The sequence below is a fragment of the Hypanus sabinus genome, chromosome 3 (genome assembly GCF_030144855.1).
Source record: "Hypanus sabinus isolate sHypSab1 chromosome 3, sHypSab1.hap1, whole genome shotgun sequence".
In the NCBI taxonomy this organism is placed as follows: Eukaryota; Metazoa; Chordata; class Chondrichthyes; order Myliobatiformes; family Dasyatidae; genus Hypanus; species Hypanus sabinus.
Window position 1 is genome coordinate 193,283,374 of NC_082708.1, and position 13,989 is coordinate 193,297,362.

General features: G+C 65.5%; 1 protein-coding gene across 1 annotated transcript in view; it reads left to right on the forward strand.

Moving 5' to 3' along the window:
* The window catches only part of LOC132392015 (inactive carboxypeptidase-like protein X2), a 271,814-nt gene extending 258,272 nt beyond the window's left edge, over positions 1–13,542 (forward strand). Inside the window, exon 14 of the mRNA XM_059965914.1 lies at positions 13,076–13,542. Within this exon, the coding sequence (XP_059821897.1) occupies positions 13,076–13,284 (209 nt within the window). The 3' untranslated portion in view covers positions 13,285–13,542. The remainder of the gene's footprint in view (positions 1–13,075) is intronic.
* Positions 13,543–13,989: the final 447 nt, after the last annotated feature.

Sequence of the window (13,989 nt, forward strand, 5' to 3'; positions counted from 1 at the left end):
TGGGGAGGGGTTGGTGAGGGGGTGGGTGTGACGGTATCTGGGGAGGGGTTGGTGAGGGGGGTGGGTGTGACGGTGTCTGGGGAGGGGTTGGTGAGGGGGTGGGTGTGACGGTGTCTGGGGAGGGGTTGGTGAGGGGGTGGGTGTGACGGTGTCTGGGGAGGGTTTGGTGAGGGGGTGGGTGTGACGGTGTCTGGGGAGGGGTTGGTGAGGGGGTGGGTGGTACGGTATCTGGGGAGGGGTTGGTGAGGGGGGTGGGTGGTACGGTATCTGGGGAGGGGTTGGTGAGGGGGTGGGTGTGACGGTATCTGGGGAGGGGTTGGTGAGGGGGTGGGTGGTACGGTGTCTGGGGAGGGGTTGGTGAGGGGGTGGGTGTGACGGTGTCTGGGGAGGGGTTGGTGAGGGGGTGGGTGGTACGGTGTCTGGGGAGGGGTTGGTGAGGGGGGTGGGTGTGATGATATCTGGTGAGGGGTTGGTGAGGGGGGTGGGTGGTACGGTATCTGGGGAGGGGTTGGTGAGGGGGTGGGTGGTACGGTGTCTGGGGAGGGGTTGGTGAGGGGGGTGGGTGTGATGATATCTGGTGAGGGGTTGGTGAGGGGGGCGGGTGGTACGGTATCTGGGGAGGGGTTGGTGAGGGGGGTGGGTGGTACGGTATCTGGGGAGGGGTTGGTGAGGGGGTGGGTGTGACGGTATCTGGGGAGGGGTTGGTGAGGGGGTGGGTGTGATGATATCTGGTGAGGGGGTGGGTGTGACGGTGTCTGGGGAGGGGTTGGTGAGGGGGTGGGTGTGACGGTATCTGGGGAGGGGTTGGTGAGGGGGTGGGTGTGACGGTATCTGGGGAGGGGTTGGTGAGAGGGTGGGTGTGACGGTATCTGGGGAGAGGTTGGTGAGGGGGGCGGGTGGTACGGTATCTGGGGAGGGGTTGGTGAGGGGGTGGGTGTGACGGTATCTGGGGAGGGGTTGGTGAGGGGGTGGGTGTGATGGTGTCTGGGGAGGGGTTGGTGAGGGGGGTGGGTGTGATGGTGTCTGGGGAGGGGTTGGTGAGGGGGGTGGGTGTGACGGTGTCTGGGGAGGGGTTGGTGAGGGGGTGGGTGGTACGGTATCTGGGGAGGGGTTGGTGAGGGGGTGGGTGTGACGGTGTCTGGGGAGGGGTTGGTGAGGGGGTGGGTGGTACGGTATCTGGGGAGGGGTTGGTGAGGGGGGTGTGTGGTACGGTATCTGGGGAGGGGTTGGTGAGGGGGTGGGTGGTACGGTATCTGGGGAGGGGTTGGTGAGGGGGGTGGGTGTGACGGTGTCTGGGGAGGGGTTGGTGAGGGGGTGGGTGTGACGGTATCTGGGGAGGGGTTGGTGAGGGGGTGGGTGGTACGGTATCTGGGGAGGGGTTGGTGAGGGGGTGGGTGGTACGGTATCTGGGGAGGGGTTGGTGAGGGGGTGGGTGGTACGGTATCTGGGGAGGGGTTGGTGAGGGGGTGGGTGGTACGGTATCTGGGGAGGGGTTGGTGAGGGGGTGGGTGTGATGGTGTCTGGGGAGGGGTTGGTGAGGGGGTGGGTGTGACGGTATCTGGGGAGGGGTTGGTGAGGGGGGTGGGTGTGACGGTGTCTGGGGAGGGGTTGGTGAGGGGGGTGGGTGTGATGGTGTCTGGGGAGGGGTTGGTGAGGGGGTGGGTGTGACGGTATCTGGGGAGGGGTTGGTGAGGGGGGTGGGTGGTACGGTATCTGGGGAGGGGTTGGTGAGGGGGTGGGTGGTACGGTATCTGGGGAGGGGTTGGTGAGGGGGTGGGTGTGACGGTGTCTGGGGAGGGGTTGGTGAGGGGGTGGGTGGTACGGTATCTGGAGAGGGGTTGGTGAGGGGGTGGGTGGTACGGTATCTGGGGAGGGGTTGGTGAGGGGGTGGGTGTGACGGTATCTGGGGAGGGGTTGGTGAGGGGGTGGGTGTGACGGTGTCTGGGGAGGGGTTGGTGAGGGGGTGGGTGTGATGATATCTGGGGAGGGGTTGGTGAGGGGGTGGGTGTGACGGTGTCTGGTGAGGGGTTGGTGAGGGGGGTGGGTGTGACGGTGTCTGGGGAGGGGTTGGTGTGGGGGTGGGTGGTACGGTGTCTGGGGAGGGGTTGGTGAGGGGGTGGGTGGTACGGTGTCTGGGGAGGGGTTGGTGAGGGGGTGGGTGGTACGGTGTCTGGGGAGGGGTTGGTGAGGGGGTGGGTGTGACGGTGTCTCGGGAGGGGTTGGTGAGGGGGTGGGTGTGACGGTATCTGGGGAGGGGTTGGTGAGGGGGTGGGGTGTGACGGTGTCTGGGGAGGGGTTGGTGAGGGGGTGGGTGGTACGGTGTCTGGGGAGGGGTTGGTGAGGGGGTGGGTGTGACGGTGTCTGGGGAGGGGTTGGTGAGGGGGTGGGTGTGACGGTGTCTGGGGAGGGGTTGGTGAGGGGGTGGGTGTGACGGTGTCTGGGGAGGGGTTGGTGAGGGGGTGGGTGTGATGGTGTCTGGGGAGGGGTTGGTGAGGGGGTGGGTGTGACGGTATCTGGGGAGGGGTTGGTGAGGGGGGTGGGTGGTACGGTATCTGGGGAGGGGTTGGTGAGGGGGTGGGTGGTACGGTATCTGGGGAGGGGTTGGTGAGGGGGTGGGTGGTACGGTATCTGGAGAGGGGTTGGTGAGGGGGTGGGTGTGACGGTGTCTGGGGAGGGGTTGGTGAGGGGGTGGGTGGTACGGTATCTGGAGAGGGGTTGGTGAGGGGGGTGGGTGTGACGGTGTCTGGGGAGGGGTTGGTGAGGGGGTGGGTGGTACGGTATCTGGAGAGGGGTTGGTGAGGGGGTGGGTGTGACGGTATCTGGGGAGGGGTTGGTGAGGGGGGTGGGTGGTACGGTATCTGGGGAGGGGTTGGTGAGGGGGGTGGGTGTGACGGTGTCTGGGGAGGGGTTGGTGAGGGGGTGGGTGTGACGGTATCTGGAGAGGGGTTGGTGAGGGGGGTGGGTGGTACGGTATCTGGGGAGGGGTTGGTGAGGGGGTGGGTGTGACGGTATCTGGGGAGGGGTTGGTGAGGGGGGTGGGTGTGATGGTATCTGGGGAGGGGTTGGTGAGGGGGTGGGTGGTACGGTATCTGGGGAGGGGTTGGTGAGGGGGGTGGGTGTGATGGTATCTGGGGAGGGGTTGGTGAGGGGGTGGGTGTGACGGTGTCTGGGGAGGGGTTGGTGAGGGGGGTGGGTGTGACGGTGTCTGGGGAGGGGTTGGTGAGGGGGGTGGGTGTGACGGTGTCTGGGGAGGGGTTGGTGAGGGGGGTGGGTGGTACGGTATCTGGGGAGGGGTTGGTGAGGGGGGTGGGTGGTACGGTATCTGGGGAGGGATTGGTGAGGGGGTGGGTGGTACGGTATCTGGGGAGGGGTTGGTGAGGGGGTGGGTGGTACGGTATCTGGGGAGGGGTTGGTGAGGGGGTGGGTGGTACGGTATCTGGGGAGGGGTTGGTGAGGGGGTGGGTGTGACGGTGTCTGGGGAGGGGTTGGTGAGGGGGTGGGTGGTACGGTGTCTGGGGAGGGGTTGGTGAGGGGGTGGGTGTGACGGTATCTGGGGAGGGGTTGGTGAGGGGGTGGGTGGTACGGTATCTGGGGAGGGGTTGGTGAGGGGGGTGGGTGTGACGGTATCTGGGGAGGGGTTGGTGAGGGGGTGGGTGAGACGGTGTCTGGGGAGGGGTTGGTGAGGGGGTGGGTGTGACGGTGTCTGGGGAGGGGTTGGTGAGGGGGGTGGGTGAGACGGTGTCTGGGGAGGGGTTGGTGAGGGGGTGGGTGTGACGGTGTCTGGGGAGGGGTTGGTGAGGGGGTGGGTGAGACGGTGTCTGGGGAGGGGTTGGTGAGGGGGTGGGTGGTACGGTATCTGGGGAGGGGTTGGTGAGGGGGGTGGGTGTGATGATATCTGGGGAGGGGTTGGTGAGGGGGTGGGTGTGATGATATCTGGGGAGGGGTTGGTGAGGGGGTGGGTGGTACGGTATCTGGGGAGGGGTTGGTGAGGGGGTGGGTGTGATGATATCTGGGGAGGGGTTGGTGAGGGGGTGGGTGTGATGATATCTGGGGAGGGGTTGGTGAGGGGGGTGGGTGTGACGGTATCTGGGGAGGGGTTGGTGAGGGGGTGGGTGTGATGGTGTCTGGGGAGGGGTTGGTGAGGGGGTGGGTGGTACGGTATCTGGGGAGGGGTTGGTGAGGGGGTGGGTGTGACGGTATCTGGGGAGGGGTTGGTGAGGGGGGTGGGTGTGACGGTGTCTGGGGAGGGGTTGGTGAGGGAGGGTGGGTGTGACGGTGTCTGGGGAGGGGTTGGTGAGGGGGTGGGTGTGACGGTATCTGGAGAGGGGTTGGTGAGGGGTGGGTGGTACGGTATCTGGGAGGGGTTGGTGAGGGGGTGGGTGTGACGGTGTCTGGGAGGGGTTGGTGAGGGGGTGGGTGTGACGGTATCTGGGGAGGGGTTGGTGAGGGGGGTGGGTGGGTGTGACGGTGTCTGGGGAGGGGTTGGTGAGGGGGGTGGGTGTGACGGTGTCTGGGGAGGGGTTGGTGAGGGGGTGGAGTGTGACGGTATCTGGGGAGGGGTTGGTGAGGGGGGTGGGTGGTACGGTATCTGGGGAGGGTTGGTGAGGGGGTGGGTGGTACGGTATCTGGGGAGGGGTTGGTGAGGGGTGGGTGTGACGGTGTCTGGGGAGGGGTTGGTGAGGGGTTGGTGAGGGGGGTGGGGTGGTACGGTATCTGGGGAGGGGTTGGCGAGGGGGTGGGGTGGTACGGTGTCTGGGGAGGGGTTGGTGAGGGGGTGGGTGTGACGGTGTCTGGGGAGGGGTTGGTGAGGGGGTGGGTGTGATGATATCTGGGGAGGGGTTGGTGAGGGGGGTGGGTGTGACGGTGTCTGGGGAGGGGTTGGTGAGGGGGGTGGGTGGTACGGTGTCTGGGGAGGGGTTGGTGAGGGGGTGGGTGTGACGGTATCTGGGGAGGGGTTGGTGAGGGGGTGGGTGGTACGGTATCTGGGGGGTGAGGGGGGTGGGTGTGATGGTGTCTGGGGAGGGGTTGGTGAGGGGGTGGGTGTGACGGTATCTGGGGAGGGGTTGGTGAGGGGGGTGGGTGGTACGGTATCTGGGGAGGGGTTGGTGAGGGGGTGGGTGGTACGGTATCTGGGGAGGGGTTGGTGAGGGGGTGGGTGTGACGGTATCTGGGGAGGGGTTGGTGAGGGGGTGGGTGTGTGACGGTATCTGGGGAGGGGTTGGTGAGGGGGGTGGGTGTGACGGTGTCTGGGGAGGGGTTGGTGAGGGGGTGGGTGTGACGGTATCTGGGGAGGGGTTGGTGAGGGGGTGGGTGTGACGGTATCTGGGGAGGGGTTGGTGAGGGGGGTGGGTGTGACGGTGTCTGGGGAGGGGTTGGTGAGGGGGTGGGTGTGACGGTTTCTGGGGAGGGGTTGGTGAGGGGGTGGGTGTGACGGTGTCTGGGGAGGGGTTGGTGAGGGGGGTGGGTGGTACGGTATCTGGGGAGGGGTTGGCGAGGGGGTGGGTGGTACGGTATCTGGGGAGGGGTTGGTGAGGGGGTGGGTGTGACGGTGTCTGGGGAGGGGTTGGTGAGGGGGGTGGGTGTGACGGTGTCTGGGGAGGGGTTGGTGAGGGGGGTGGGTGTGACGGTGTCTGGGGAGGGGTTGGTGAGGGGGTGGGTGGTACGGTATCTGGGGAGGGGTTGGTGAGGGGGTGGGTGTGACGGTATCTGGGGAGGGGTTGGTGAGGGGGTGGGTGTGACGGTGTCTGGGGAGGGGTTGGTGAGGGGGTGTGTGGTACGGTATCTGGGGAGGGGTTGGTGAGGGGGGTGGGTGTGACGGTATCTGGGGAGGGGTTGGTGAGGGGGGTGGGTGGTACGGTATCTGGGGAGGGGTTGGTGAGGGGGTGGGTGGTACGGTATCTGGGGAGGGGTTGGTGAGGGGGTGGGTGGTACGGTGTCTGGGGAGGGGTTGGTGAGGGGGTGGGTGTGATGGTGTCTGGGGAGGGGTTGGTGAGGGGGTGGGTGTGACGGTATCTGGGGAGGGGTTGGTGAGGGGGTGGGTGGTACGGTATCTGGGGAGGGGTTGGTGAGGGGGGTGGGTGTGACGGTGTCTGGGGAGGGGTTGGTGAGGGGGTGGGTGGTACGGTATCTGGGGAGGGGTTGGTGAGGGGGGTGGGTGTGACGGTGTCTGGGGAGGGGTTGGTGAGGGGGTGGGTGTGATGGTGTCTGGGGAGGGGTTGGTGAGGGGGTGGGTGTGATGGTGTCTGGGGAGGGGTTGGTGAGGGGGTGGGTGGTACGGTGTCTGGGGAGGGGTTGGTGAGGGGGTGGGTGGTACGGTGTCTGGGGAGGGGTTGGTGAGGGGGGTGGGTGTGACGGTGTCTGGGGAGGGGTTGGTGAGGGGGTGGGTGGTACGGTATCTGGGGAGGGGTTGGTGAGGGGGGTGGGTGTGATGTTGTCTGGGGAGGGGTTGGTGAGGGGGGTGGGTGTGACGGTATCTGGGGAGGGGTTGGTGAGGGGGTGGGTGTGACGGTGTCTGGGGAGGGGTTGGTGAGGGGGGTGGGTGTGATGGTGTCTGGGGAGGGGTTGGTGAGGGGGTGGGTGTGACGGTGTCTGGTGAGGGGTTGGTGAGGGGGGTGGGTGTGACGGTGTCTGGGGAGGGGTTGGTGAGGGGGTGGGTGTGACGGTATCTGGGGAGGGGTTGGTGAGGGGGTGGGTGGTACGGTGTCTGGGGAGGGGTTGGTGAGGGGGGTGGGTGTGACGGTGTCTGGGGAGGGGTTGGTGAGGGGGGTGGGTGTGACGGTGTCTGGGGAGGGGTTGGTGAGGGGGGTGGGTGGTACGGTGTCTGGGGAGGGGTTGGTGAGGGGGTGGGTGGTACGGTATCTGGGGAGGGGTTGGTGAGGGGGGTGGGTGTGATGTTGTCTGGGGAGGGGTTGGTGAGGGGGGTGGGTGTGACGGTATCTGGGGAGGGGTTGGTGAGGGGGGTGGGTGTGACGGTGTCTGGGGAGGGGTTGGTGAGGGGGGTGGGTGGTACGGTATCTGGGGAGGGGTTGGTGAGGGGGGTGGGTGTGATGGTGTCTGGGGAGGGGTTGGTGAGGGGGTGGGTGTGACGGTGTCTGGGGAGGGGTTGGTGAGGGGGTGGGTGTGACGGTGTCTGGGGAGGGGTTGGTGAGGGGGGTGGGTGTGATGGTGTCTGGGGAGGGGTTGGTGAGGGGGGTGGGTGTGATGATATCTGGGGAGGGGTTGGTGAGGGGGGTGGGTGTGACGGTGTCTGGGGAGGGGTTGGTGAGGGGGTGGGTGTGACGGTGTCTGGGGAGGGGTTGGTGAGGGGGTGGGTGTGATGGTATCTGGGGAGGGGTTGGTGAGGGGGGTGGGTGTGATGATATCTGGGGAGGGGTTGGTGAGGGGGTGGGTGTGATGGTATCTGGGGAGGGGTTGGTGAGGGGGGTGGGTGTGATGATATCTGGGGAGGGGTTGGTGAGGGGGGTGGGTGTGACGGTGTCTGGGGAGGGGTTGGTGAGGGGGTGGGTGTGACGGTGTCTGGGGAGGGGTTGGTGAGGGGGTGGGTGGTACGGTATCTGGGGAGGGGTTGGTGAGGGGGGTGGGTGTGATGGTGTCTGGGGAGGGGTTGGTGAGGGGGTGGGTGTGACGGTGTCTGGGGAGGGGTTGGTGAGGGGGGTGGGTGTGATGGTTTCTGGGGAGGGGTTGGTGAGGGGGTGGGTGTGATGGTGTCTGGGGAGGGGTTGGTGAGGGGGTGGGTGGTACGGTATCTGGGGAGGGGTTGGTGAGGGGGTGGGTGGTACGGTATCTGGGGAGGGGTTGGTGAGGGGGTGGGTGGTACGGTATCTGGGGAGGGGTTGGTGAGGGGGTGGGTGGTACGGTATCTGGGGAGGGGTTGGTGAGGGGTTGGTGAGGGGGGTGGGTGGTACGGTGTCTGGGGAGGGGTTGGTGAGGGGGTGGGTGTGACGGTATCTGGGGAGGGGTTGGTGAGGGGGGTGTGTGGTACGGTATCTGGGGAGGGGTTGGTGAGGGGGTGGGTGTGACGGTATCTGGAGAGGGGTTGGTGAGGGGGTGGGTGTGACGGTGTCTGGGGAGGGGTTGGTGAGGGGGTGGGTGTGACGGTATCTGGGGAGGGGTTGGTGAGGGGGTGGGTGGTACGGTATCTGGGGAGGGGTTGGTGAGGGGGTGGGTGTGACGGTGTCTGGTGAGGGGTTGGTGAGGGGGTGGGTGGTACGGTATCTGGGGAGGGGTTGGTGAGGGGGTGGGTGGTACGGTATCTGGGGAGGGGTTGGTGAGGGGGTGGGTGTACTGGTGTCTGGGGAGGGGTTGGTGAGGGGGGTGGGTGTGACGGTGTCTGGGGAGGGGTTGGTGAGGGGGGTGGGTGTGATGGTTTCTGGGGAGGGGTTGGTGAGGGGGGTGGGTGTGATGGTGTCTGGGGAGGGGTTGGTGAGGGGGGTGGGTGTGACGGTGTCTGGGGAGGGGTTGGTGAGGGGGTGGGTGTGACGGTGTCTGGGGAGGGGTTGGTGAGGGGGTGGGTGTGACGGTATCTGGGGAGGGGTTGGTGAGGGGGGTGGGTGTGATGATATCTGGGGAGGGGTTGGTGAGGGGGTGGGTGTGACGGTGTCTGGGGAGGGGTTGGTGAGGGGGTGGGTGGTACGGTGTCTGGGGAGGGGTTGGTGAGGGGGTGGGTGTGATGGTGTCTGGGGAGGGGTTGGTGAGGGGGTGGGTGTGATGGTGTCTGGGGAGGGGTTGGTGAGGGGGGTGGGTGTGACGGTGTCTGGGGAGGGGTTGGTGAGGGGGTGGGTGTGACGGTATCTGGGGAGGGGTTGGTGAGGGGGTGTGTGGTACGGTATCTGGGGAGGGGTTGGTGAGGGGGGTGGGTGTGATGGTGTCTGGGGAGGGGTTGGTGAGGGGGTGGGTGTGACGGTGTCTGGGGAGGGGTTGGTGAGGGGGTGGGTGTGACGGTATCTGGGGAGGGGTTGGTGAGGGGGTGGGTGGTACGGTATCTGGGGAGGGGTTGGTGAGGGGGGTGGGTGTGACGGTGTCTGGGGAGGGGTTGGTGAGGGGGTGGGTGTGACGGTATCTGGAGAGGGGTTGGTGAGGGGGTGGGTGGTACGGTATCTGGGGAGGGGTTGGTGAGGGGGTGGGTGTGATGGTGTCTGGGGAGGGGTTGGTGAGGGGGGTGGGTGTGACGGTGTCTGGGGAGGGGTTGGTGAGGGGGTGGGTGGTACGGTATCTGGGGAGGGGTTGGTGAGGGGGGTGGGTGTGACGGTGTCTGGGGAGGGGTTGGTGAGGGGGTGGGTGTGACGGTATCTGGAGAGGGGTTGGTGAGGGGGTGGGTGGTACGGTATCTGGGGAGGGGTTGGTGAGGGGGTGGGTGTGATGGTGTCTGGGGAGGGGTTGGTGAGGGGGTGGGTGTGACGGTATCTGGGGAGGGGTTGGTGAGGGAGTGGGTGGTACGGTATCTGGGGAGGGGTTGGTGAGGGGGTGGGTGTGATGGTGTCTGGGGAGGGGTTGGTGAGGGGGTGGGTGTGATGGTGTCTGGGGAGGGGTTGGCGAGGGGGTGGGTGGTACGGTATCTGGGGAGGGGTTGGTGAGGGGGGTGGGTGTGACGGTGTCTGGGGAGGGGTTGGTGAGGGGGGTGGGTGGTACGGTATCTGGGGAGGGGTTGGTGAGGGGGTGGGTGTGACTGTGTCTGGGGAGGGGTTGGTGAGGGGGTGGGTGGTACGGTATCTGGGGAGGGGTTGGTGAGGGGGGTGGGTGTGACGGTGTCTGGGGAGGGGTTGGTGAGGGGTTGGGTGTGACGGTATCTGGGGAGGGGTTGGTGAGGGGGGTGGGTGGTACGGTATCTGGGGAGGGGTTGGTGAGGGGGTGGGTGTGACGGTGTCTGGGGAGGGGTTGGTGAGGGGGGCGGGTGGTACGGTATCTGGGGAGGGGTTGGTGAGGGGGGTGGGTGGTACGGTGTCTGGGGAGGGGTTGGTGAGGGGGTGGGTGTGATGGTGTCTGGGGAGGGGTTGGTGAGGGGGGTGGGTGGTACGGTGTCTGGGGAGGGGTTGGTGAGGGGGGTGGGTGTGATGATATCTGGGGAGGGGTTGGTGAGGGGGTGGGTGGTACGGTATCTGGGGAGGGGTTGGTGAGGGGGTGGGTGGTACGGTATCTGGTGAGGGGTTGGTGGGGTGGGTGTGTTGGTGTCTGGGGAGGGGTTGATGAGGGGGTGGGTGTGATGGTGTCTGGGGAGGGGTTGGTGAGGGGGTGGGTGTGATGGTGTCTGGGGAGGGGTTGATGAGGGGGGTGTGTGGTACGGTATCTGGGGAGGGGTTGGTGAGGGGGTGGGTGTGATGGTGTCTGGGGAGGGGTTGGCGAGGGGGTGGGTGGTACGGTATCTGGGGAGGGGTTGGTGAGGGGGTGGGTGTGATGATATCTGGGGAGGGGTTGGTGAGGGGGGTGGGTGTGATGGTGTCTGGGGAGGGGTTGGTGAGGGGGGTGTGTGGTACGGTATCTGGGGAGGGGTTGGTGAGGGGGTGGGTGTGACGGTATCTGGGGAGGGGTTGGTGAGGGGGTGGGTGGTACGGTATCTGGGGAGGGGTTGGTGAGGGGGTGGGTGGTACGGTATCTGGGGAGGGGTTGGTGAGGGGGTGGGTGGTACGGTATCTGGGGAGGGGTTGGTGAGGGGGTGGGTGGTACGGTATCTGGGGAGGGGTTGGTGAGGGGTTGGTGAGGGGGGTGGGTGGTACGGTGTCTGGGGAGGGGTTGGTGAGGGGGTGGGTGTGACGGTATCTGGGGAGGGGTTGGTGAGGGGGGTGTGTGGTACGGTATCTGGGGAGGGGTTGGTGAGGGGGTGGGTGTGACGGTATCTGGAGAGGGGTTGGTGAGGGGGTGGGTGTGACGGTGTCTGGGGAGGGGTTGGTGAGGGGGTGGGTGTGACGGTATCTGGGGAGGGGTTGGTGAGGGGGTGGGTGGTACGCTATCTGGGGAGGGGTTGGTGAGGGGGTGGGTGTGCTGGTGTCTGGGGAGGGGTTGGTGAGGGGGGTGGGTGTGATGGTTTCTGGGGAGGGGTTGGTGAGGGGGTGGGTGTGATGGTGTCTGGGGAGGGGTTGGTGAGGGGGGTGGGTGTGACGGTGTCTGGGGAGGGGTTGGTGAGGGGGTGGGTGTGACGGTATCTGGGGAGGGGTTGGTGAGGGGGGTGGGTGTGATGATATCTGGGGAGGGGTTGGTGAGGGGGTGGGTGTGACGGTGTCTGGGGAGGGGTTGGTGAGGGGGTGGGTGTGACGGTGTCTGGGGAGGGGTTGGTGAGGGGGTGGGTGTGATGATATCTGGGGAGGGGTTGGTGAGGGGGTGGGTGTGACGGTGTCTGGGGAGGGGTTGGTGAGGGGGTGGGTGTGACGGTGTCTGGGGAGGGGTTGGTGAGGGGGTGGGTGTGACGGTGTCTGGGGAGGGGTTGGTGAGGGGGGCGGGTGGTACGGTATCTGGAGAGGGGTTGGTGAGGGGGTGGGTGTGACGGTGTCTGGGGAGGGGTTGGTGAGGGGGGCGGGTGGTACGGTATCTGGAGAGGGGTTGGTGAGGGGGTGGGTGTGACGGTGTCTGGGGAGGGGTTGGTGAGGGGGTGGGTGTGATGGTGTCTGGGGAGGGGTTGGTGAGGGGGTGGGTGTGACGGTATCTGGGGAGGGGTTGGTGAGGGGTTGGTGAGGGGGGTGGGTGGTACGGTATCTGGAGAGGGGTTGGTGAGGGGGTGGGTGGTACGGTATCTGGGGAGGGGTTGGTGAGGGGGTGGGTGTGATGGTGTCTGGGGAGGGGTTGGTGAGGGGGTGGGTGGTACGGTATCTGGGGAGGGGTTGGTGAGGGGGGTGGGTGTGACGGTGTCTGGGGAGGGGTTGGTGAGGGGGGTGGGTGTGACGGTGTCTGGGGAGGGGTTGGTGAGGGGGTGGGTGGTACGGTATCTGGGGAGGGGTTGGTGAGGGGGGTGGGTGTGACGGTGTCTGGGGAGGGGTTGGTGAGGGGGTGGGTGTGACGGTATCTGGAGAGGGGTTGGTGAGGGGGTGGGTGGTACGGTATCTGGGGAGGGGTTGGTGAGGGGGTGGGTGTGATGGTGTCTGGGGAGGGGTTGGTGAGGGGGTGGGTGTGACGGTATCTGGGGAGGGGTTGGTGAGGGAGTGGGTGGTACGGTATCTGGGGAGGGGTTGGTGAGGGGGTGGGTGTGGGTGTCTGGGGAGGGGTTGGTGAGGGGGTGGGTGTGATGGTGTCTGGGGAGGGGTTGGCGAGGGGGTGGGTGGTACGGTATCTGGGGAGGGGTTGGTGAGGGGGGTGGGTGTGACGGTGTCTGGGGAGGGGTTGGTGAGGGGGTGGGTGGTACGGTATCTGGGGAGGGGTTGGTGAGGGGGGTGGGTGTGACGGTGTCTGGGGAGGGGTTGGTGAGGGGGTGGGTGTGACGGTATCTGGGGAGGGGTTGGTGAGGGGGGTGGGTGGTACGGTATCTGGGGAGGGGTTGGTGAGGGGGTGGGTGTGACGGTGTCTGGGGAGGGGTTGGTGAGGGGGGCGGGTGGTACGGTATCTGGGGAGGGGTTGGTGAGGGGGGTGGGTGGTACGGTGTCTGGGGAGGGGTTGGTGAGGGGGTGGGTGTGATGGTGTCTGGGGAGGGGTTGGTGAGGGGGGTGGGTGGTACGGTGTCTGGGGAGGGGTTGGTGAGGGGGGTGGGTGTGATGATATCTGGGGAGGGGTTGGTGAGGGGGGTGGGTGGTACGGTATCTGGGGAGGGGTTGGTGAGGGGGTGGGTGTGATGATATCTGGTGAGGGGTTGGTGGGGTGGGTGTGTTGGTGTCTGGGGAGGGGTTGATGAGGGGGGTGTGTGGTACGGTATCTGGGGAGGGGTTGGTGAGGGGGTGGGTGTGACGGTGTCTGGGGAGGGGTTGGCGAGGGGGTGGGTGGTACGGTATCTGGGGAGGGGTTGGTGAGGGGGTGGGTGTGATGATATCTGGGGAGGGGTTGGTGAGGGGGGTGGGTGTGATGGTGTCTGGGGAGGGGTTGGTGAGGGGGGTGTGTGGTACGGTATCTGGGGAGGGGTCGTGTGCTGCCCAGCTGCTGAGCCTTCCCCTGCTGTTCACAGCTGCTGACGGTGACTACTGGCGACTGTTGAACCCCGGCCGTTACGAGGTGACAGTGAGAGCGGGGGGGTTCATCACATCCACCCAGTCCTGCTCCGTCAGTTATGACAGACGGCCGACCATCTGTGACTTCCAGCTGAGCCGCCGGCCCACGGGTGGGCGTGCACCCAGGGGGAGGGGGACTGTGCGCAGGAGGTCCCGGGTGCATTGAGCCCCACCCACACAGGGCAGCTGGACTGTCCTGTGACCGCAGCAACCATCTCCCCTGAAGCAAGAAGTCCCAAACCTTGGATCCTGGTGCTCAGAGACAGGGGAGGCCCATTCTGCCCATTGAACCAGCCATGGGCTAGGAGGTGCCTCTGACATTAAAGATCTGAGATTGTTTAAGGTACTTTCCTATACACAAGTGTAAGGAGAACAAAATAATAAATATCAATACATACAACAACCTATATACATGGATTGATTGTATGTCCATAGAGTGATGCTTGGCACTGGAGTGTCTGTACGTACGGTGGCTCTGACAGGAAATTATAAAGTAGTGGTGGTGTGAGGGGGGTGCAGTGGGTGATTAGTTGGTGGGGGTGTTAATCAGCCTCACTGCTTGGGGGAAGTAACTGTTTTTGAGTCTGGTGGTCCTGGAGTGGGTGATGTGTTACCTCCTCCCTGATGGGAGTAGAACAAGCAGTCCATGGGCAGGGAGGGTGGGATCCTTCATGATGTTACTGGCCTTTTTTGGGCACCGTTCTGTATGTGTGTCCTTGGTGGTGGGTCGTCTGGTGCCCGTGAAGCATTGGGCAGTTCTGACAACCATTGTGGAGCCTTGCTGTCTATAACTGCAATTTCCATTCCATGTAGTGATACATGTTGCTAGGGTGCTCACATGTGCACAGGCTGATCATCCCACCACAGTGTT